Consider the following 21651-nt stretch of genomic DNA (forward strand, 5'->3'; position numbering starts at 1 on the left):
GTATTTCATTACATCTCCACAAAGCTCCATACTATATGCTATGTTCAGAAAGGTGCTCATGATCAGAGCAATCAACCAGATTAGCGAATAGGGACCCATGATCAGAAAGGTTCGTATGATGGTGATCTTCTTAAAAAAAAAAAAATGAAGCCTTTAAAGCAGTATTACCAAAACTCTATCTGGATGAGTTGGAAGCGTAGTATGATGTACAATACAATTATCCTTTCTAGCCAATCTGCTGATGGAAAGACAAATGCCGGACGAGTCTAGACATGTTGGTTGAAACAGAATTGCAGATCCCTTACTGCTGAGGTACTTACAGATATTCGTCAACTGCCCTAAAACCAAGTAGCTACTACAAAGAGCACAGATCTTCCTATCCCTCCTCCTGTCGCAAGATCGTCGACTTTATCATTCAGAACCTGAACAATGGTGAAGAACAATGCCGGCATCGTCAACATGTTCGAGAAGCGGCGGACTCAAACGACTACCATTCCAATTATTGAGATCATGAGAGAGAAGCGGTCGGAGGATCTGGAAACGGAGATTGTTCAAGGTCTTCAATTTGACAGTCTTCAGCTGCCTCAGGAGTTGTTGTGGGATGATGCTGGGCAAATACTATTTGACGATTTGTGCAACTCCTCGACCTACTACCTTACAAAAAAAGAGAAGGAAATCCTACAGAAATATTCGACCGATATGGCTGCAACAATTCCCGAGGGAAGTACGCTCATTGAGCTCGGTTGTGGGTAGGTTAAACCTTTACCATTGCAAACTTGGCTGACACCAAGGTTTCAGAAGCTTGCGGAAAACAGGAATTTTATTGTCCGCCTTGGAAAAAAGCCACAAGGCAGTAACATACTACGCCTTGGACGTGTCCCAGGACTCTCTGGAGAATGGCCTGGCCCAGCTCCACAAGGGCCTCGGATGCCTTGATCATGTCGAGCTGCGAGGGCTTTGGGGCACATACGAAGACGCTATAGCGTGGCTTGCAGATCAACACCCTATTAACGTCCACAACGGTATCACCTTCCTCTGGATGGGAAACAGCATGACCAATATGCATCTTGCCCAAGCGCAGTCCCTTTTGTCTCGCATGACAAAGACATGTATTGGGTCGGGGATCCCATGCCAGATCCTGGTATCGGTCGATAGTTGCTCAGCAGAGGACATTGTGATGGGTGCTTATGACACAGATTCCCAACCGCTTAAGGATTTTATTATGAACGGACTGAAGTCCGCAAACCGCATTTTAGGGAAGGACGTGTTTTGCGCTTCTGATTGGACATTTGGCACAGTTTTGGATCGTGTGCGACATGAGGTCCAGGTGTTTTACGCTCCTACTCGCGATGTTACCATCCACATTGATTCGCATCCGTGCAAAATTACCAAAGGGGAGAAGATCGCAGTTATAAGTAGCGGGAAATGGCCAGAACCATACTTCCGGTCCATGTTAGAAGGAATTGGTCTGCAGGTGCTTGACTTGTGGAGGGACAGTGACCAGTTTTATTGTATGAACCCTTTACCACTGATCTGTTCCTTTCCCGGCTAACCTTTCATTCGATTCGAAGCCTTCTACCGTATAGGCTCGGCACTGTAAACCACGTTGGGCTCCAGCCCCAGTGATATCCACCGCCACTGGAGAAGTAGTTTAGAGCTAAGAGCGTGCAGCATCTGTTCGACAGAGGACAAGTAGCGAAGGGCAGAGCTGGTCAAGCTTAATGCTAACTAAATTTAGCTATATTTCACTGGACATAGAGTGTATTTGCGTCTCCCGGTGGCATCCATGTTGTGAACATAAGTAGCTAGATTACAGCAAGCCATTGCGAGCATCCGGAAAGGGGAAAAAAAAAAAAAAAAAAGGGTGGCCAGCAGCATAAGGTTTACCCAACTTACACTGGCAGTGTTTCAGTTTTCCGGTTACTCAAATCTGTATTGTACGAAAAAAATTCGAAGTAGTAGCTCATAAGAAAAGATTTTCTAGACCAGCGGTGTCGGGTACACTATTCCACGTGGCCGACAAAAGACCCGCTGCGTGGTTGCTTTTAGCCTAACACACCCTCAACAGATATAGAAATGGCCTCTTTGAATAGGCCTATTGGCCTAATAGAAGCCTGAAATATTGGGAATTTTGGAAAGTTTTCAGAGCGTGATTGGGGTTGTGAGGTACCGCGGGACGGAAGGTCAGGTTGACTCGTTTATGTTGAGCGCCAGCTGAACTGAGTTTCCATGCAGGACGAAGTCAGTATTGTAGCGCACAGAAGGTAAAAGCAAGGAGTAGTAGAGGTAATTAGGAGCTTTGTAGAAGACAGCAGAGGAAGGAAATGGAAAGCATGTACAGCATGCGCAAGGGAGCACGCCGACAGTAAGGGAAATCAAACGGAAAGAAGCGGAACAGTAGCGGTATTGGAAAGCAGCAACATAACTTGAAATCACACCAGCATAGCTAAATGTGTCATCATCTCAGTAGAAGTTACTGAGCTGTTATGTCTTCGCTCTTCTAGACGCGCAATTTACATTCCCTCCTGGTATTGGTATTACGGTAAGTTACTGCGGATGATAACAATCGCAACTAGGTGTGACTGGCAAACACCTAGACCGGGTAAATTATCTGCAAAGGGTAATATAAAGGGACTTGAAATGTTGTCACGGTGCTCTGCACATAGCCTCCAAGCCTAACGATTTTGATTAGGGTGTGTTACATAGAGTGTGGTTGTTTCTACGAGCCACCAGTTGAAAAGCGAGCACTCTCCGTGCACAGGGCCACCAAGCTAAATAGGCCACCGGGCACTGAGAACGCACAATGAGCTGCGAGAATGAAGCACCTTTGACACGTTCGTTTTGTCGAACTAAGAGGAGGGACAGGTTCAGCCACGAAGAAGCTGCCAGAAAGTGCAGAATTGAAACGCATGACATTGAGGATATCAGAGCATGTACACAAGAGCAGCTAGTATATGCCACGCTCTTGTCTCAGGGGGACGAGGGGGCCATTGCGGAATGGAGTTTTGACATCCCAGAATCAATCAACATTGATTTTCTAAAGAAGGCATGGCAGGACATGGTACGGTCAAAGGCGTTCTTACGGACTCGGATCATCGCGGATGACTCTCCCGGAATCTTTCTGTGCGTTGTTATGAATGGAGAGCCACTCTTATGGACCGAGGGCGATGGTATGGATGATCCTTGGGTACTTGGTTCCTCGTTAGCGCGGTTTCGTCTCATCGAGGTGCCGAATACAAACCAACGTCGGCTTGTCGTCAAAATCCACCACGCAATATGCGACCCGTGTTCTTTGTATGCGGTGTTTGAGTCCGTTGATCATGCTTACCAGAAAAAGAAGCTCTATAATCTCCAACAGAATGAGACTCCGACGGCGTGCACCACAGAAGGATCCTTTGACGATGCAACCGCTTTCCCCGAGCTTCCGGCGTCAGTGCAGTGTCCTTCTGCTAGGCATTCCCTAGAGCAGTCAGTCTCAGTGGGCACATTGCCACCCAGCCTGGGCGAGATTACCGCCAATGTCTGGCTAGCATGGGCCATCACCCAATCGCAGTACCAAAGCAGCGATCGTGTGCTTTTTGGGACGGGCTCACGACATGACGAGGAAAGGCCGGGGTTCCCTGCCTATGTTAGCCCCAGGCTGGTCGTACTGGACAGTCAGGTGGCCGTGGCTGATATCCTTCAGGAATTGGAAAATATGTTCATCGGTCCAGCCCAAAAGAGGACGGCTGTACGCACCCCTAGTGCAGAGAAAAAGGGCATGTCAGGTGCCGTACAGACTGTGGTGTCAGTTCGTCGGCTAGCCCAGCATCGTCCGTTGACGTGCGCCAACCTTGTGAAGTCTGAGAAGCAAAATCCCTTCCAAAACTATGCCTTGACGTTGGATTGCCAGCTGGAAAAGGATTTCTTGATCAAGGTTCAGGCGCATTATGACCACAATGTGATCCCACAGTGGGTGACGCAAAGAGTCCTGAGCCACTTTATGCATGTTCTACCCCAGACATTTCATCGCAATCGGGATACAAAATTGGCAAGCCTGAAGAGCCTTAGTCCATATGACGAAGCTCAGCTGGCGTACTGGAACAGCAAACATGTCCCTGTTGCGGAAGAGCCTACTCATCATATCATCCACAGGATATGCATGGAGCAACCTAATGCCGAGGCCATCTGTTCATGGGATGGCAAGTTCACATACAACGAGGTAGATGTCTTGTCGGACTCTTTAGCTACTCAACTCACGGATCTTGGTCTGGGTGGCTCTGGGTCGATAATTCCAGTTTACATGGACAAAGGTCGTTGGGTGCCCATTGCAATACTTGGAGTACTGAAATCTGGAGCAGCTTTTACTTTGTTTGATCCCTCGCATCCATTGCAACGGCTGAAGATAATGGCCGAAGACGTTAAGGCTAAGGCTATACTTTGCTCTAGGATGACAATGGAGCTGGCATCCCAGATTGTTCCGCAAACGCTCCAAATTGATGATGAGAGGGGTTGGGACACAATACGCGCCAGACCGGGTTCACACTTTTCACGATCATCTCGGCAGGATGATGCACTATATGTCGCCTTCACATCCGGCTCCACGGGAAAGCCCAAGGCCATAGTTATCGAGCATGGCTCGTATTGCACCGGTGCCAAGGAGCACATCAAGGCATTTCGTTTGAGTAGGAAAGCAAGAGTCCTACAATTCGCGCTATACGCTTTTGATGTCAGTATTATGGAAATTCTCAGCACATTGATGGCCGGAGGATGCATTTGTATACTCAACGAGGTACAGCGTACCACACCACAGGACTTTGAGAAGGCATTGTCCAGTTTCAGCGTCACACACGCCTTTCTAACGCCATCGTTTGCCAGATCTCTGCGAAATGCCCAGCTGCCATCTCTCGATGTACTCATACTGGGCGGAGAACCTATGTCACCGGCAGACGCTGGGCACTGGGCGTCACGGAATGTCGTTTTAATGAATGCATATGGACCTGCGGAGTGTTCAGTAAATACTACTGTGCAACCCTGTGCCGCGGCGTGCCCAGGCAACATAGGGTTTACAACTGGCGCCGCATGCTGGGTTGTTGATCCGATGAACCACAACCAATTGGTGCCTATCGGAGGCATCGGAGAATTGCTTGTCCAAGGTCCGATCGTTGGCCGGGGATACCTTAATAACCCAACACTCACTAAAGCATCCTTCGTCAAGTTTGTGCCTTCGATATCAGCACATCTACCTGGTGCCGAAATTATAGACAGAGCCTATAGAACTGGGGACCTGGTCCGCCAGCAGATGGACGGTTCTATCGTCTATATCGGGCGCAAAGACCAGCAAGTCAAGATTAGGGGCCAACGGATTGAGCTCTCTGAAGTGGAATTTCAAGTTCAGAAGAGCCTTGAAGGGGATGTTGACGTGGTCATAGAAGCAGTCGATATTGAAGGGAAGTCACAGCCACTCCTCGTAGCATTCCTGAATCTAGGAATACATGGAGCACAAGCCAATGAGGACCTGGCGCCTTTAGCTATGCCTTGTGAAGAATGGTTCAGGCGCCTTGAGAGCATGGAAGGGGCATTGAAGCACTACTTGCCACCATCGATGATTCCAAATCTTTTTTTGCCTTTGGTCTATACCCCTACCACTCCTACTGGTAAGATTGATCGACGCCTCTTGCGGGAGCTTTCTAGCAGACTTTCTCAAGCACAGCTGGAACTATATCGGAATAGGAACAAGGATGAATTGAAAAGGCAACCCTACACACAAGTCGAGGAGACGCTTCAACGGCTTTTTTCGCAGATTCTAGGAGTTGAACAGCGTCACATTAGTGTGACAGACAGCTTTTTCCAGCTCGGGGGAGACTCCATATCAGCTATAAGGCTGATTGGTGCCGCGAGAGATGCGGGCCTCGAGTTCACCGTGAGCGAGCTTCTATCTGCACCAACTATATCAGAGGTAGCCCTTTATTCAAGAGCACTCTCGGTTCCGAAAGAGGAAGCGTCTCCACCACCTCCCTTCGTTCTTTTGGGAACTTCTGCAAAGGTCCCTGAAATATTGCAGCTGGTCGCAAACCAAATCAAGCTTTCCAATCTAGACAACATCGAGGACATCTACCCCTGCACGGCCTTGCAGGAGGGGATGTTTGCTCTTTCACTCAAGTCCCCAGGCACATATACCGGAGAAGTACTTTTGAGATTACCAGGGGACGTAGATATGCAGCGACTGTTGTCTGCGTGGCAGGCGACGGTAGAGGCAAACCCTATCCTGCGAACGCAGATTGTCCAGACACCAAAAGGGCTATTCCAGGTCGTGATGCGACGGGTGGATTTCGAATGCAAGCAACATGCCTCATTAGATGCGCTCGGGAAGCTGCATGTCAATCAGGATAAAGGGGTTTCAATCAATCCAATGTGTCAGGTTGCCCTTGTGAAGCACAATGGAGATCAACACTTCGCCCTAAAGATCCACCATGCGCTATGTGATGGATGGTCTTTGAAATTAATTCTGGGCCAGCTCGATCTTGCATATCGTAAGGAGGCTTCTCTTACACCATCATACTTTAACACATTCATCAAATACTTGGATAGCATAGCCGGGTGGGAGGACTACTGGACTTCCGAGTTCCGCGATCTCCAGGCACCTATATATCCAGCATTACCCTCGCCCTCCTACATGCCTCGTCCAACATCGCTCCGAGACCACGCCATTCATAACCTCCACATGGCTGATTCTGGTATGCGGCTACCAATTTTGATCAAGTTGGCCTGGTCTATACTTGTATCTAACTACACCGACTCTGACGACGTGGTAATCGGCTTAACGTTGAACGGACGAAATGCACCAGTTCCAGGTATCGAGCAATTGATTGGTCCAACAATAACAACAGTACCACTGCGTACCCGCATACATGAAGACGATACAGTCCGTACTGCATCAAATTGTCTTCACAATAAGTTGACAGCCATGATTTCCTACGAACAGGCCGGCCTGCAAAGGATAGGAAAGCTCAATGATAACTGCAGAACAGCCTGTAGCTTTCAGATGCAGGTTGGGATCCAGCCACCGGCAGACTTTAACACGGAAAACTATTGCTTCGATGTCCTGGAACATTCCATTGGGCCCTCTATGGATTATAGTGACTTTTCCACCTATGGCATAGTGGTTGTATGTGAGCTGAGCCGTAGTGGCACTGCTTTACACGTGAAAATGCGCCACGATCCTGATCTTGTCAGTCCGGACGAAGCAAATTGCATGGTACATCTCTTTGAGCATCTCCTGCGACAGCTATGTGAAAACCCTGATATGAGACTCAATCAACTTGAGCTGGCAGGGCCACAGGACATCAAGCAGTTTGCCAAGTGGAATGCCACAGCCCCAGTCCCAGTCGAAAGGTGCCTGCATGAATTGATCATGAATCACTCTCGCACCCAGCCTGGTGCCTCTGCAATTTGCGGATGGGATGGTTATGTGACATATCAAGAACTGGGGCTGCTTATCACCCAGCTCGCATACTATTTACGGACACGTTTCCATATCCGCCCAGGTATGAATGTCCCAATTTGCCCCAATCGGTCGAAATGGGCTATTGTGAGTATGCTTTCGGTTCTGTATGCAGGTGGGTCTTGTGTGCTATTAGACCCAAATCATCCACAGGCGAGGATGCAAACGGTTATCAGCGATACTGCAGCGGACATCATTATATGTAACGCTGGAACCGAGGAGAAAGTCACTGGCCTGACACGGCATCTGGTCATAGTCGGGCCTGAGTTGCTGGAGTCCCTGCCGACACCTGCTTCACTGCCACAATGTCTGTCCGATGCAACACCCATGGATCCGGCATTCGTTATCTTCACGTCGGGAAGCACCGGCAAGCCTAAAGGTATAATCATGTCCCATAAATCTTTAAGCACAAGCATATACTACCACAGTCCGCAACTGGGGGTGAATCAGCAGACTCGCACCCTTCACTTTTGCTCCTATGCGTTCGACGCCAGTATATATGAGATTTTTACAACTTTGGTGTGTGGAGGGTGTGTATGCGTGCCATCGGCCTCTGACTGTACCGACAATTTGGCTGGATTCATAACCCACTTCGACGTGAACTTGGCAATCATGGCCCCTTCCGTGGCTCGTTTGCTTCATCCAGACAGCGTGCCTTCCCTCCAATGTTTAGTTCTTGGCGGTGAAGCTCTCACTTGGGAGATTGTTAATCTGTGGGCCGACAGGGTCAGGCTAGTGAATGGGTATGGACCAGCAGAGGCCACAATTATGGCAGCGGGAGTTGTTCAAGCAAGTGATTGGATAACTGGCCTCATCGGTCCAGTTGTTGGTGCCAACCCTTGGATCACGAAGCCGTTCAATCCGGATCAATTGGTTGCACGTGGGATGATTGGTGAGCTCCTCATCGAAGGCCCTGTGCTCGCGGATGGTTACATCAATGCACCAGAGAAAAGTGCAGATCCGTTCATCCCGGCTCCCACCTGGTTGCGATCAATTAGGCCGAACAGTGCGGGAGCTACAAGGCTTTACCGCACGGGCGATCTAGTTCAACAGCAGCGTGATGGGTCTATTCGTTTCATGGGCCGTCGAGATAACCAAGTGAAGCTTCGTGGGCAACGAATCGAGCTGCAGGAGGTCGAGCATTGTGTCACTTCTCATGTTCCAGATGCAGTGGTAGTGGCGGAGGTGGTCTCATTCCTGACAAACGAACGGCGGAGAAATGAACTTGTAGTATTTATCAGAGATAGCACTGCAGGAACAGAACCCGACAATATCACTTCGAACCCTGAGGAGACCTCAGCAATATTCTCCTCTCCAACCAAGGTTGATCACACTGCAATGGCGGAGTTGAAGGCTCACATGGCTCGCAATCTGCCACGATATATGGTTCCGTGGATTATTTTACCTCTAGATGATATCCCCAAAACCGCCTCTGGGAAAACTGACCGAGCGCGTTTGCGAGTGGCAGCTGGGAAGCTGGAGCAAAAGACGCTGGATCAGTACATGAATATAGCAAATATTGTAAAGCGTCAGCCATCGACCACCCAGGAGGCCCTTGTGCGTAGCATTTTCGCACAAGTTCTCTCACTACCAGAAAGCACTATTGGGGTAGACGATAGCTTTTTCAATATAGGAGGAGATTCCATCTCTGCAATGCGGTTTCTCACACTATGTCGTCAAGCAAACCTTCATCTCGCCATGCCCGCGTTTCTCACTTACAATACCGTTGCGTTATTCTGTACCAATGCGAGTACCTCGATCGATATCTCCAGATTCGATGCGTCTGAGGAAATGGATCGCAATACTCCACTAGTCACCATCGATCACGAGAAACATATCAGCACCCTCAGAACCACTCTTTGCAACCAGCTTGGCCTAGACTCGGTTTTGTCGATAGAAGATATTTATCCGTGTTCCAGCTCTCACGCAGGTATCATCAGGGGGTTGGCTGGAAGTGGCGATCGCCATCAGGTCCGAGCCATCTTCAAGCTACACGGCAGCAAAGTGGTAGATCCAGCCCATGTGCTGGAATGTTGGCATAAATTGATCCAGCGCCATGCCATCCTCCGAACAGTCATCGTGAATAATCCCTTACATCCCGGAGAATTCCTCCATGTAGTTTTAAAGCAACCTCCAATTGACATGGCTTCCCTGTCTTTTCAGTCGCCAAATGTTGTTACACAGCTTTGTGACATTCATCCATCTTTCGATTGGGAGACCTCTCCAGCGCACCAGATGGTAATCGCCCAAGGGTATGAGGGTGAGGCTTATTGCAAGTTGGAGGCTGGAAAAGCGCTCATCGACTGGTCGTCTTTTTCCATATTAGTTGATGAACTTTGCCTTGCTATCAATCATCTCCTACCATCCAAACCCGCTCCTTTATACAAGGACTTCATCTCCTACGTGCAGAGACAACCCCTTGATAAGATCATGAATTACTGGGAGCGGACCCTAAGTGGGGTCACATCAAGCATCATCCCGAGATCTCTCCCTGAGGCACCCGCTGACCCAGACGCCGTACCCGTTCTACATTCCACCAGGATCACACTGGATGGCTTCAAGGACATAGATGCATTCTGGAGGGGGAACAGACTAACTTTGACCAATATCTTTCAGGTGGCCTGGGGCTTGGTACTTTCCTTTCACAGTAGGTTGCCAGAAGTCTGTTTCGGAACGGTGGTATCGGGGCGTGATATTCCTGTCACAAATATCGAGGACATGGTCGGCCCCTGCTTTAATATCCTTCCCTGTCGTTTAGATCTCTCTCCAGACCGTAATATCATGGAGACTCTTCAGCAGAATCAACAAGATATGCAACGCCGAACAGATCACCAGCATTGCTCTATCAGTGAAATCACCCGTGGTGTGAGACAAACTACCTCGACGCCCTTATTCAACACTTGCTTGTCGGTACAAGTGAGTCTCTCGTCACAAATGGAAGAGCCAAGCGGAGACTTGGGTCACGATATACAAGTCAGCATGGTTGACATTCACGACCCTACCGAGGTATGTTCTTTTTTTCGCAGATATTCCTTTCCTTGTCCCTCTTTATGATCAACGAAGACAAGGGATTGTTCGCTCTGACGTTTTTCTACTTGCCAGTATGATATATGCCTTGCAGTTCTCATCTATCGCACCCAGATTGAAATCGATTTGCGGTACTGGAGCTTCGCATTCTCGGAACAAGATGCGACGAGGTTATTAAACAACCTTCGCCAGGCGATTTCTCATATTGTTGCTCATTCTGCGCGCCCAATCGCGTCTATCGACTGGGAGGCTTAGGCTATTTCAAGGCGAAAATGTGTTAAATCAGAGAGCTTGAAGAACAGAACATATCGATCTTCTTTTTATCTTAAACGATCTTGTTACCGCTGTTACGTCAGGCAGCCATTCCCGCCGCCCTAAATCGATTCAGAACCTCAAGTGATTTGTTCTGTCTCAATCACAATGCATCCTTCCTTAGAATCCTGAACAACTCCGATTCCCTAGTACTGTTACAACTTGTAGCTCGCTGACCTCCAACACTCCGAAGACACATCACCAGTTAGATTATGTATACAGTGGTACGGGTTCACCGCTGCACCCCGCCCTAACCCTGTGATTTCCGGGGACGGGTTGAAAATGCAGAACCGCTCAGATAATCTTGGTTTCCCTATCGTATATTGAAAAGAGAAGAAGAGAGAGATATGGATAGATATCTAGAGATTTGGGTCGAATACTTTAATATATTAGGTACCTAGAAATGCCATTGACATTACATATATCCATGGGATCTTGTATAAACCTGTAGAAAATTAACGTTACTCCTGATCTAGGCACCCCTGTATAGTCTTATCTGGTAATCTATGTATGTAATAAAGGCTGTTACTTCTTTCATACCGATCGTTACTGCTATGCAGCCATCCATTAGTTACCATAGAAAGAACCCCGGTTTATTTTATTTGCTAGTTCTCAGTCCTCGGGAAAGTCAGGAGCATTTTACGCTCGTATACCTGGGCACGCTCGTTCCTGTATAGTACTCAAAGGAGTGTGGTAATTAGACAGAGAATCAGAATCCGCATACCTCTTCATAATACCTTGACCTTGGGGTAGAAGTAACGAGGGAATAATGCACATGTGATACTGAAGCTGTCTGCCAAACTTCGGATTTCGGTTGAAGAAACCTAAAAACATCTAGGCCATGTAGAAGACCAATGAGCAGGCAGACAAGCCGGATACTGAGGACTGCAACAGGGTTTGCCAGTCTCACTATCTGACCCGAGCTGATCCATGACAAACCTTTTAAGGTGATCCCGATAATGCCGAAAGCATGTACCCCCACCCAAGACAGAGAGCCATACCCCGTACTTATGGGCTTGGTGTATCCCTACAAGTAAACCTTGATGCGTGTCAACCAAATGAATCGTCTTTCATTAAGCCCTCGAGCCCACAGTAAAGGAGAGTATAAGTACCGCATTATAAACCCCTTACAGTAGTTAACATCTTTCCGTGTCAATGAAACTATCACACAAACTTGTAAAATTAATTTTGGTTTTTCTAATCCAACCTTCGCGATGAGCTCCCTTGTGGCAGATAGTCTTTACATATCTGCCGTCACCAAAGACAAATACAGAGCAGCCTATCGAGTTTTGGAGAGAAATGATCAGGATCTTGGATATACTGAGGTTATGTAACCGGAAGGAAACAAGCATTCCAGTCTGATTCATTCAATGGTGCTTATATGAACCGGAGCTATTGGAGCCTGTATATGGATTAGTTCGTGTACAATTGAAGAATCATGTCACGACTAGGAACAAATGTTCTCCATTATTATTGCACTGAAAATACAGAACTAAAGAAAACATAAGCTAAGTACATGAGTGAGTTGCTCTTCCCTGATGGATGAGCGGATTGGTACATAGATATATATACAACATCATCCGCCACGAGGAACCAAGACGTGACCAAATTTCTGCTCACTCCAGGAAACCCAATGTTTGACGGTATCTAGCATATTTTCAAACTCATCCTTACGAATCTCAAATAACTCCTTATGCGTCTTGCCACACCCACATTTTTTGTCGAATTTGAACTTCCCCAGCTCTGTATGAATCAGCTTCTCTACTTGATAACGATTTCGGATTTGTTTTCGGCTGTCCGATTCTGACTCCGACCGCGGATAGAAAGTGATTAGTCGAAGACTGGTGTGAGCGCAGTTCTTGAAATGACCCTTCAAGCGCTGTCTGACATTAGATGAAACTCCGATCTTAATGACCTTAGTGTCCGAAACTCTCCGTTCCTCATACTGGACATTACATATGTAGACTACTCCGACGTGGTTATCAGGCAGTTGCTGTGATATCCTTAGCAATTCGAACTGTAGAGATTTATGAAGCTTGGGTGGAATGTAGCTGGTCGGGGTCTCGAAAGCCGCATGGGGATCGGAAGCAATATTTGTGGTTGATAGTGTGAGGTTTGGGCGACGAGATGGTGTAGATTGTGTAGATGCTAAGTCCGTTGGCGCGCCACACTCGGGGGAATGCAGGTTTATAAGTTCAGGATCTTCACTCTCATGACGGCCGCCAACCTGTCCGTGATGCTTAGCATTTCCGCTCCGGGTTATGGAAGTTGCTTCGAACTTTACCCTAATTTCATGCTCCCAGAGGGTCTCGTCCCCATTAACCGTGCTTGGTGAGCTTTCTAAACCCATGTCGTTCACTGCCTCGATCAAATCATTGACTTCCGGTGTCACTTCCGCTTCCTCTGATGAGTCGCTGTTCGGTTCATTATCGCTCACTAGTGTAACTATCTTTGACTTCAGATGTGTCCCACAGAGATCGCTCCCAGGCTTTGCTCTGTTCGAACATTGGATGTCTTTTTTGGTAATAGCCAAGCAGAGCATCTCGACCTATCCGGCATTAAGCCTCCTTTAGCATGAACTGGCGTACGTGTACGCCAGGAGATACTTTTCCTGTGTTCTTTGGGGAGTCGGGTGGGTTGTTATTCGAAACTGCAGAGAGTACCGGAAGCTAGGGAAGACAGCCAAGCGGTATTGGGGAACAGAAAGTGGGCGATCGGGGAATCCTGGGAATCCTCGCCCCCTCAGCCTCGCAGGAGTTCCTCCACTTTGTGAGTTATACTAGCAGGGTCTCTAGCTGCAGGAAGCGGGGTCTGTCACGGCGCTAATGCGTTGCGGCACAGTCACTCCTGAGCTCGCTATCTCGAGGTACCGAGGCATTGTACTTGATTTCTACATTATATGCTTGGCTATAAAAAGTAGGACCATACATCCCTGGACACACTGGTCTTAATCGCAGCACTAATCTCAGGCAGCATTTCTCTGAAGAGGTAATTGTAGGATACGAGGTGAGGAGGAAGAAGCCATCTTCGTTCTAATTTCTTAGCGGCCGGCGATCGACAGGGGGGAGTCATCAAGTGTAATTAGCGGAAATGATAGCCAGTTAAATTATGCCCTTGCTCTCTTATCAGAATACTTTTAATAAGTACAATATAAAGTGTTATCATATGTCAGCGCGTAGACATGTAATGTTGTCCCGAGCAAATAAGCTGATCGAGTCAATATGAGCCCAGGGGTATTTTCAAGGATACCGCCAATATTATCATGTCTCACCCGGCTGGCTCAAAGATGGGTTTCTGTAACTATATGTTCGCTTGGAAACTTCAGGACCTCCAAATGACGTGATTTGAGCATTAACACACGACTCCGCCGCCCTTGTCTACCAGCTAGGTATAAGGTACTTGTCCACCAAGAATGCCCGGCCGGCATTAAGCGCTTAAGTGTAGCACCTCCAGGTTGGTCTCCAACATCGTACGATGGTTGAGTTTGTGGGAGTCGGGTATAAATTATAAGTATTTGCTACTATACTATGGAGTCTGTCTGGCTGATTCCTCTTACCGGTTAGAAACTCTGGTATCGGGTGTGATATTTATTCTAATCTATGTACCGAGGTTATCTATCTATATGACCAGTCAACCGTATCTGACTACTTTAGCCATTTAGACTCCAGGTATGCATAGTAGAAATCCATCGTTGCTTTCCACGCTGAATTCATAACCTAGTCGACTTGAAGTCTCAACATTCCCGTAGGCCATAAACTTGGCCATTGAGCCCGAAGCGATTCTTCCAATGTCCAATGACTGGACATCATGTTCCACAGTATAAATCTTACCGAAATTAACGGATGCAATTTGAAAGCTCAGGTCAGACCTTGCAGGCGCAAACTCGAGAGGCTCTTTTGATATACGCGGCTCATCCCGCCTTCTTAAAGGGGAGGTGCCCTGTACATATATTGTTGCAAGTTTCGACGGGTCATGCCAACGGTCATTGAAGGGACCTATTGGGCTATGGTATATTAGAAAAGGCGAGGTATAGAAGTAATAGCATGACATGACGTACAAGCACCAAGACGACTCTGAATTTGTTTTAAAGATAACCATGAATTTGGCGAGGCTGTCAGCGGATGCCAACACTGAAGACTCACGGAACCACACGATGGAAAAAATCTAGAAACGCACGATAGTCAGTTATAGAACAGCAAAGGTGTCATCATAGATCAGTAGAAAAGAAGGGTGGGTAGGCATGCTTTTCCGACTTCAAAATAAGAGCTTGGCATAATCTTATATCCTGGGGACTGTCAGGATAATCAAAGCACCAATGTAGCAGGTTAGAGCTTATGTGGATCGAGTAATGCTGGATCTGGCAGTATAATTGGTGATGCACCGAGAAATGAAGAGGTAAAGCTCTCCGGTGTGAGGGGTCCACTGGCTCTAGATCGGTTGTTGTCCAGTGTGACCTGTGAGATCATGGCTCAAGGGCTGTCAGTATCTCTTGACCTACTTGGTTGACTTCTGGTATTCCCATCGTGATGCAGGTCTGTAGGAGCCCTGTCAGAATGTACGCGGTCTATGTGTTTAAATTATCGAGGGAACTCACCACCAACAGCTCTGACAGGGGTTACCAGAAGGAGATCTTTCGCAAATGCAGCGGCAACGGCACTGGCATAATCCTGCCATCGATCGTCCTTATGTGAATCGGCGTAGTCCAAAATTCCACGAATAGCAAGGCAAGGAAATTGGTCCATCAAACCAGCTGCCTTCATCTCAAAGCACAGAACATTATGTTCCCGAGCAATCCTGTCCCAGGTTAACCCGTGGCGCATCACCTGGTTCGCGGACGCAATATTTCCAAAGAATACGCTAGGGTAGTTGTTCGCGCGATGGCCTCGCGCTATGGACAAAAGAGACCGTTACTGAGTACTGCTCTTGCTGCCTCGGTGTACTACAACAACTGTAGCGAGAGTTGTTCGGGGACCCCGCATACCCCGACCCGAACCCTCCCCAGAGCCGGATCGGGGACGGGTCCGAGATCTTGAGCCCGAACCCGACGCGTGTGCAACTCTAGCCACGTGCATGCTTCCGTTGTTCGACTTCTTCAACCTCTTGATTGTTGTTCGCCTTATCATGAATTATCGTCATGACTTTCAGATATTTCTCAAAAAACTTTGACATCTTCACGCTTTGCTTCATGATCATTCGGATGTCGGACATCGGCGGTCTTCGCGACACGAGCTGATGCGGCTGAACCCTTTCGCTCGGGGCGAGTGATGCAGAGGCAGCACAGCCCCGCCGCGCACACTCGCAAGTGCTCGACACAGCTTTCTCCTCATCCATCTGGATCCTGAATTCTCACAGTCATGGCTGACCCTCTGGGTATTGCCGCTAGCGTGATCGCTCTAATCAAGCTCGCAGGCAGTGCGACTCAGAGGTATAAAGCATGGAGCCGACGATCGAGTCAAGCTGCGCGATGAACTGCGGGGCACGACATACCTGCTCGAGATGCTCAGGGACCGCATAGAAGATGCCGAAGACGCAATGACGGCGTTGGGCACGCACAAGCCTTTATCAATACAGTCATTTGTTGGCCCCGATAATCCTCTCATCCTTTTCCGGCGCCTGCTGGAGGATATCATCGCACAGCTCAGTCCGCAAAGTAAACTGCAGCATCGATCATTATCCTTGACTTGGCCATTTACGAAAAAGGATGTCGCAGAGAAACTTGCTTGCCTTGAGCGATTGAAGAGTCATTTCACCCTTGTCATGCAGAGTGATCTTTTGTAGGTTGAGCTTTCTTCACTCTTAGTGTTGCGTCTCGCCTGCACATAAACGAGTGCGGCCTGTCGGTTTAGCGTACTTGTATGGTTTAAATCGCCAACTTGGCTATTTCGACCTATAACGCTGGCTTCTATGCAGGCTAAAGGCTTTATGCATCCGCTTTGAGATTTGGTAACAGCTCTTGTTTAGACAACTCACGCAGTTGTCACATCGGATGGTGCAATCGTCGCATGAGAAAATAGTTGGCATTGAGCAAAAGGTCGACGAAACTCACTTGCGACAGCAAGAAGAACAGAAGCAGAAAATCTTTTCTTGGCTCGGTGCTCAGCAATTCCGCGAACAGCACGTCGCTATCCTGGAAAGTGTCCAATCAGGGACCGGTGTCTGGTTCATCAACCACGAGGTCATCAAAGCTTGGCTTGAGGGCAAGACCAGCTTTGTCTGGTGCCCAGGACTCCGTGAATACTCCTACTCTCTCGTATTTAGTTTACAATGCTAACTCAATGCTCTTAGCTGGTGCTGGCAAAACCCGACTAATGTCAGTGCTTTGTTAGATTATGGATCGAGGAATTGCACAGACAGCTAAATAATGGCAGGTCCATCGTAATTGATGCTCTTGAGCAGGAACCAAAATCCAGGGATAGCCTCCACACATACATCTACTGCAACTATGCACGCCGAGCGGAGCAGTCCCCTACTGCTATTCTGTCAAGTCTTCTCCTGCAGGTACTCCAACGCTCCGAAAGAGAGGCAATACCGCCCGAAGTGCTCTCACTCTACGAAGCACACAGAAAGTATGGAACCCGCCTTACATTGAAAGAGCTAACAGGTCTGTTGGCGAAATTGACGCAACGATTGAAGACACTTTTCGTTGTCATAGACGCGCTCGACGAGTGTGCGGTGTCCGATGAGGAGGCTCTTAACATTGTGTCCACCATTCGTTCCATTGGCTCCAACACAGTGGTTATGTGCAGCTCGCGGTTCTCAACCACTTTTGAGTCGCACTTTGCTTCTAGCGAAAGAGTAGAGATCCTTGCGCAGGATGAGGACATTACTGCCTTCTTGGACGCACAGATCGACCAACAGCCCAGGCTGTCCAAGCACGTCCGAGTGGACCCAGCCTTGCGCCAGGAGATCATCGATTCTATCACCGGGGAATGTCAGGGAATGTACGGCATCCGCCCCAAATTCAGGAGGTTCGACTAAAACCTAGTTCACAGGTTTCTGCTCGCCAAGCTCCATCTTGAGTCCCTTTCCACCAAGATCAATCGAAAGGCAGTGCGGTTGGCCCTACGCACTCTGCCCACAACTTTGGATGATACATACTCGGAAGCCCTGCAAAGGATTTATGATCAACCCGTAGATATTGCGGAGCTGGCCGAGCTCGTCCTCCTCTGGCTTGTTTGTGCCCGTCAAAGACTGACGGTCATGCAGTTACAGCACCTGTACGCCACTTTGGGGCTGCTAGGAGAAGAGGCCTTAGAAGATGACGATTTACCCGACGGTGACATCCTGACCGCGGCGTGTGGAGGCCTGATTACCGTCGATACCGAGTCACGGGTGATTCACGTAATTCACTACACCGTCCAGCAATATCTCGAACGGACGCTCGGTCAGAAGCTTGTGGCTGCAAGAATGAACCTCACCAAAGCCTGCCTGACGTACTTGACGCTTCCAAACTTCTCGTCAGGTATCTGTACAAGTGATGCGGCAATGTCCCAGCGTTTGGTTCAGTTCCCGTTTCTCGAATACGCCGCCAAGCAATGGGGCTCGGACATCAGTCTGTTACCTCACGACAAGATTATGCCGCATGTGAATCAGTTGTTGTCTAATCCAACAGCGGTCGAAGTGGCGAACCAGGCATGGAGCCTTTCCGAAGCTCGCAATTTTAACTGGAGCCAGGAATTCCCCCGTAACATCCCGGCCATCGTCCTCACCGCGGCATTTGACGTTTCCTCGATACTTCAGTACATGGTGGCAGATGGCCATGAGATTGAAGACAGTGGAACTGACAAAGAGACGGCTCTGATTCGTGCAGCGACATTCGGCCAAGAGAAAAATGTACGGGCTCTTCTAAACCTAGGGGCAGCAGTCGACGCCAAAGACTACATGAACGAAACTGCTCTGCAAAAAGCCGCTCGAAACGGACATGTAGGAGTTATACGTGTCCTGGTGAATGGAGGCGCCGGCGTCAATATCAAAGGATCCTCCAACTGGACCCCACTCATGTCTGCTGTATCCAGCGGCAATATCGACGCTGTTCGCTTGCTTACTGAAGCCGGCGCCGATCTAATGACAGAGACGGTATGGGGCGATTCAGCCCTGAGTATGGCTGTTCGAAGTGGCCAGGAAGCCATCGCTGCCCTTCTGGCTGACTGTGGCGCTGTCATGCCGCACGGACTGGAGGGTCGCCGTGCTTTTGATCTTGCTTCTCGGAGAGGATTACAGAATTTAGTCCGACGTCTGACAATTGATTACGAGGCAGTTGCCGGAAAGACTTTAAAGCGCCAATCAACTCGGGTAATGACCGGATTACTCGAAGCTCTCGAAGGAACACAGCACGAAAATCGGCTTGATTCCCAAATAGACGCCAAAGCGTATGACGTGATCTCCTTTGGAGACTTTATGGAGAACTACGATATCAAGACTGGCTTCTATCAGCGGTACACCGTACACGAGCAATTAGGAAGGGGTCATTTTACTACTGTGTATCGCTGCTCTGACAAAGTAACAGGCCTTATATTTGCGGTAAAGGTTTTCAGGCGACCAGAGTCCGTTATTAACTCTGCCTGGGTGTGGGCGTCTCAGGAAATAGACTTGTTACACAACCTTCGCAAGTACAGGCATCCAAACATATTGAATATCATAGATGTATTCGTCGATTTTGAGAGCAATTCGATCCACCTCGTCACCAGTTTGGCTTCGGAGGGGGATCTCTTCAACATCATAGTGTCAAAAGAAAAGTTCACCCAGGCCGAAACACGAACAATATTCAACCAGTTACTATCGGCTATTCAATTTCTAGTGAGTTTGATTTCCTGGGCTTACCTAAGCTGGGTCAAGTGCTAAGCCTGGTAGCACGAGCATGGGTGGGTCCATCGTGACATCAAACCCGAGAATATCTTGGTTATGGATAAGGACCTTACGATTCAGTTGGGAGACTTTGGGATAGCAAAGCAGATACAGGCCGAGGCAAAAGTCAATTCCTTGCCCACGACGTTGTGTGGAACTCCGAGCTGTGAGCACCCCCGAGTGTGTTGACTTGATATTCTTAGGGCGATTGTTGACGTAACTAAGACGTGGCCCCGGAAATTCTTGTGCACCACAGCAAACGCAAATACGGGTTTGGAGTGGACATTTGGTCCTCTAATGTTGTTCTGTACATCTGTCTGTGTGGATTCCCTCCATTCTCCGACGAGCTTTACACCAAGGAAAGCCCCTACACTCTCACGCAACAGATCCGGACGGGCAGATATGACTACCCATCACCCTATTGGGATCCGATGGCAGATTCGGCGTTGGATCTCATAGATCGGATGCTAACTGTGGATCCGGACCAGCGATTGTCTGCCCCAGAGTGCCTATCCCACGCGTGGATGCGCGATGAACCCTGGACGGATTCAAATAGCGTTAGCCGCATGCAGGACGCCGTCGCTGGAATGAATATTTACAACAGTTCTGCCCTTGATGAAGCCAAAACTCCAGAGGCAACACTTGGTAGCAAAGGCCTAGCGAAGAATAAAGAGCCGGACCCATAGGCGTTATTGCACCTGGCCTATGATAGCCAAGAAGTGCCTACCATAGGACCAGGCCGCTCGATAATCAGGCATCTGGCCTTAGAAGAAGGATGCCTGAAGTTCGTCCAATCACTCTTGGGCATAATAAGGGGATATGAGCTCCAAACATTGTACTCAACAGGCTATTAGACATAGCATGCATCTTTGGCCACATCACGGTGGTGAATCTCCTGCTCGCAAAACTACCAGATGTTTCCTCTATTAAATTCGATGACCTGAAGCCGTTACACAAGGCTTTTAGGCTTCTGGCTCTACAGAGGTCGCAAAGAGAGGTTATCACACTCGTTTTGCAGCATCCGCGAATCAACACCGAGGTTCGCGACGACAATGACCGCACCATGCTCTTCCTCGCTGCGGCCGGAGGCCATGTCGAGGAAGTAAAGCTTTTAATTAAACATGGATCCTCGCTGGATGCTAGGGACCGGCGGAACTCTACGCCATTCACGATTGCTATGCGGAATGGGCACGAAGCGGTGTTGGAATATCTAGCAGGCATCACTTCGAACCCGGTCAACTTTGAGGATAGAGTGCTGAACTATAATTTATTCTCGTGGGCTAGAAAAAGCGGAAACGCTGGGTTAATAGAGCTAATCCATCGTCATGCGCGGAAAGCGGCTATCGCAATCCCAGAAGGAGAAGATATTACACACCGCAGTCCAGCTCCAGTCACCGTAGATAGGGCCCCATGATGGTGCGATATCTGCTACAGATACATGGTTCCCGGAAAAATACTACCGTTGCCATGTTTGCGCGCGGGAGTACTTTGATATATGTCTAGAATGTGCAGAGGGTAAGTTTGAGTGCCAGGATGCCGGGCATGAGTGGGTTTTGTTGAATTAAATATTATGACTGTCCGGTGTACATGTAGCATATCCATGCTAGAGCGATAGGGTATATGAAGCCGCATTAGAAGGAGGAAGTTATCTAGGCTGAACATTTCCAACCGCAACGTAGATTTGAATGTAGACAAGAAAGCAGATCATGCATCACCAGGAGAGACAACTCGAGGATTTTACTGCTCTTCGCAAGCGAGTCTGCTCCTTCCCCGAATACCATGCTTGCTTCCCAGTAGCTTAGATCACCCTGGACATCACAATTTATATTGCTTTGGACTTCACGTACACATATATAATCTTGTTTCTATTTTCCCTCAGCCAGTCAAGTCTAGACTACTAAAGGTTATATTATCTTCAAAAATCTTTACAGAATATGTATCGCTCGAATTAATATATCTGTAATTATTGTTAGTGTGATTTTAAT

At 48.3% G+C, this 21651-nt stretch overlaps 7 protein-coding genes across 7 annotated transcripts; 4 read left to right on the forward strand and 3 right to left on the reverse strand.

The window, feature by feature from the left end:
• The first annotated feature begins 264 nt into the window (after window positions 1-264).
• On the forward strand, window positions 265-2418 carry dtpB. Its single transcript, XM_071508218.1, has 3 exons — window positions 265-749; window positions 799-1511; window positions 1572-2418. The coding sequence occupies exons 1-3, from the start codon at window positions 430-432 to the stop codon at window positions 1598-1600; spliced, it is 1062 nt and encodes a 353-aa protein (XP_071366578.1). The 5' UTR covers window positions 265-429; the 3' UTR covers window positions 1601-2418.
• On the forward strand, window positions 2375-11320 carry dtpA (non-ribosomal peptide synthetase module). The gene is made up of 3 exons (XM_041292221.2): window positions 2375-2642; window positions 2693-10489; window positions 10586-11320. Exons 2-3 carry the CDS (start codon window positions 2804-2806, stop codon window positions 10763-10765), a joined length of 7866 nt encoding a protein of 2621 aa, XP_041146559.2. The 5' UTR covers window positions 2375-2642; window positions 2693-2803; the 3' UTR covers window positions 10766-11320.
• Window positions 11321-11888: 568 nt separating this feature from the next.
• F9C07_2283795 (meiotically up-regulated gene 113-domain-containing protein) lies at window positions 11889-13592 on the reverse strand. The gene is made up of 2 exons (XM_071510651.1): window positions 13107-13592; window positions 11889-13049 (listed from the first exon to the last, which is right to left on the reverse strand). Exons 1-2 carry the CDS (start codon window positions 13362-13364, stop codon window positions 12399-12401), a joined length of 909 nt encoding a protein of 302 aa, XP_071366579.1. The 5' UTR covers window positions 13365-13592; the 3' UTR covers window positions 11889-12398.
• Window positions 13593-14322: 730 nt separating this feature from the next.
• F9C07_1580899 (uncharacterized protein) lies at window positions 14323-15193 on the reverse strand. The gene is made up of 3 exons (XM_071508219.1): window positions 15067-15193; window positions 14880-14986; window positions 14323-14825 (listed from the first exon to the last, which is right to left on the reverse strand). The coding sequence occupies exons 1-3, from the start codon at window positions 15094-15096 to the stop codon at window positions 14480-14482; spliced, it is 483 nt and encodes a 160-aa protein (XP_071366580.1). The 5' UTR covers window positions 15097-15193; the 3' UTR covers window positions 14323-14479.
• A 206-nt stretch (window positions 15194-15399) lies between these two features.
• On the reverse strand, window positions 15400-15945 carry F9C07_10607 (uncharacterized protein; the record flags this gene model as incomplete). The annotated part of the gene is made up of 2 exons (XM_041292227.2): window positions 15400-15710; window positions 15804-15945. 2 exons carry the CDS (start codon window positions 15943-15945, stop codon window positions 15400-15402), a joined length of 453 nt encoding a protein of 150 aa, XP_041146560.2.
• An 863-nt stretch (window positions 15946-16808) lies between these two features.
• F9C07_2068408 (putative 5-AMP-activated protein kinase) lies at window positions 16809-20352 on the forward strand (the record flags this gene model as incomplete). The annotated part of the gene is made up of 6 exons (XM_041292229.2): window positions 16809-17052; window positions 17108-17132; window positions 17191-17763; window positions 17815-19618; window positions 19673-19832; window positions 19892-20352. The coding sequence occupies 6 exons, from the start codon at window positions 16809-16811 to the stop codon at window positions 20350-20352; spliced, it is 3267 nt and encodes a 1088-aa protein (XP_041146561.2).
• Window positions 20353-20485: 133 nt separating this feature from the next.
• On the forward strand, window positions 20486-21080 carry F9C07_10605 (putative ankyrin repeat-containing protein; the record flags this gene model as incomplete). The annotated part of the gene is made up of 2 exons (XM_071507452.1): window positions 20486-20529; window positions 20633-21080. The coding sequence occupies 2 exons, from the start codon at window positions 20486-20488 to the stop codon at window positions 21078-21080; spliced, it is 492 nt and encodes a 163-aa protein (XP_071366581.1).
• Window positions 21081-21651: the final 571 nt, after the last annotated feature.

This window comes from Aspergillus flavus, chromosome 4, assembly GCF_009017415.1.
Source record: "Aspergillus flavus chromosome 4, complete sequence".
Taxonomy (NCBI): domain Eukaryota; kingdom Fungi; phylum Ascomycota; class Eurotiomycetes; order Eurotiales; family Aspergillaceae; genus Aspergillus; species Aspergillus flavus.

Coding starts and splice junctions, on each gene's coding strand:
- dtpB (XM_071508218.1), top strand. CDS start 430: ATGGTGAAGAACAATGCCGGCATCGTCAACATGTTCGAGAAGCGGCGG. Junction 750..798: donor CTCATTGAGCTCGGTTGTGG/GTAGGTTAAACC, acceptor CCAAGGTTTCAG/AAGCTTGCGGAAAACAGGAA. Junction 1,512..1,571: donor GGACAGTGACCAGTTTTATT/GTATGAACCCTT, acceptor TTCGATTCGAAG/CCTTCTACCGTATAGGCTCG.
- dtpA (XM_041292221.2), top strand. CDS start 2,804: ATGAGCTGCGAGAATGAAGCACCTTTGACACGTTCGTTTTGTCGAACT. Junction 10,490..10,585: donor ACATTCACGACCCTACCGAG/GTATGTTCTTTT, acceptor TCTACTTGCCAG/TATGATATATGCCTTGCAGT.
- F9C07_2283795 (XM_071510651.1), bottom strand. CDS start 13,364: ATGCTCTGCTTGGCTATTACCAAAAAAGACATCCAATGTTCGAACAGA. Junction 13,050..13,106: donor TCTGGGAGCATGAAATTAGG/GTAAAGTTCGAA, acceptor CATCACGGACAG/GTTGGCGGCCGTCATGAGAG.
- F9C07_1580899 (XM_071508219.1), bottom strand. CDS start 15,096: ATGCCAAGCTCTTATTTTGAAGTCGGAAAA. Junction 14,987..15,066: donor CTTATTTTGAAGTCGGAAAA/GCATGCCTACCC, acceptor GTGCGTTTCTAG/ATTTTTTCCATCGTGTGGTT. Junction 14,826..14,879: donor TCAGAGTCGTCTTGGTGCTT/GTACGTCATGTC, acceptor AATATACCATAG/CCCAATAGGTCCCTTCAATG.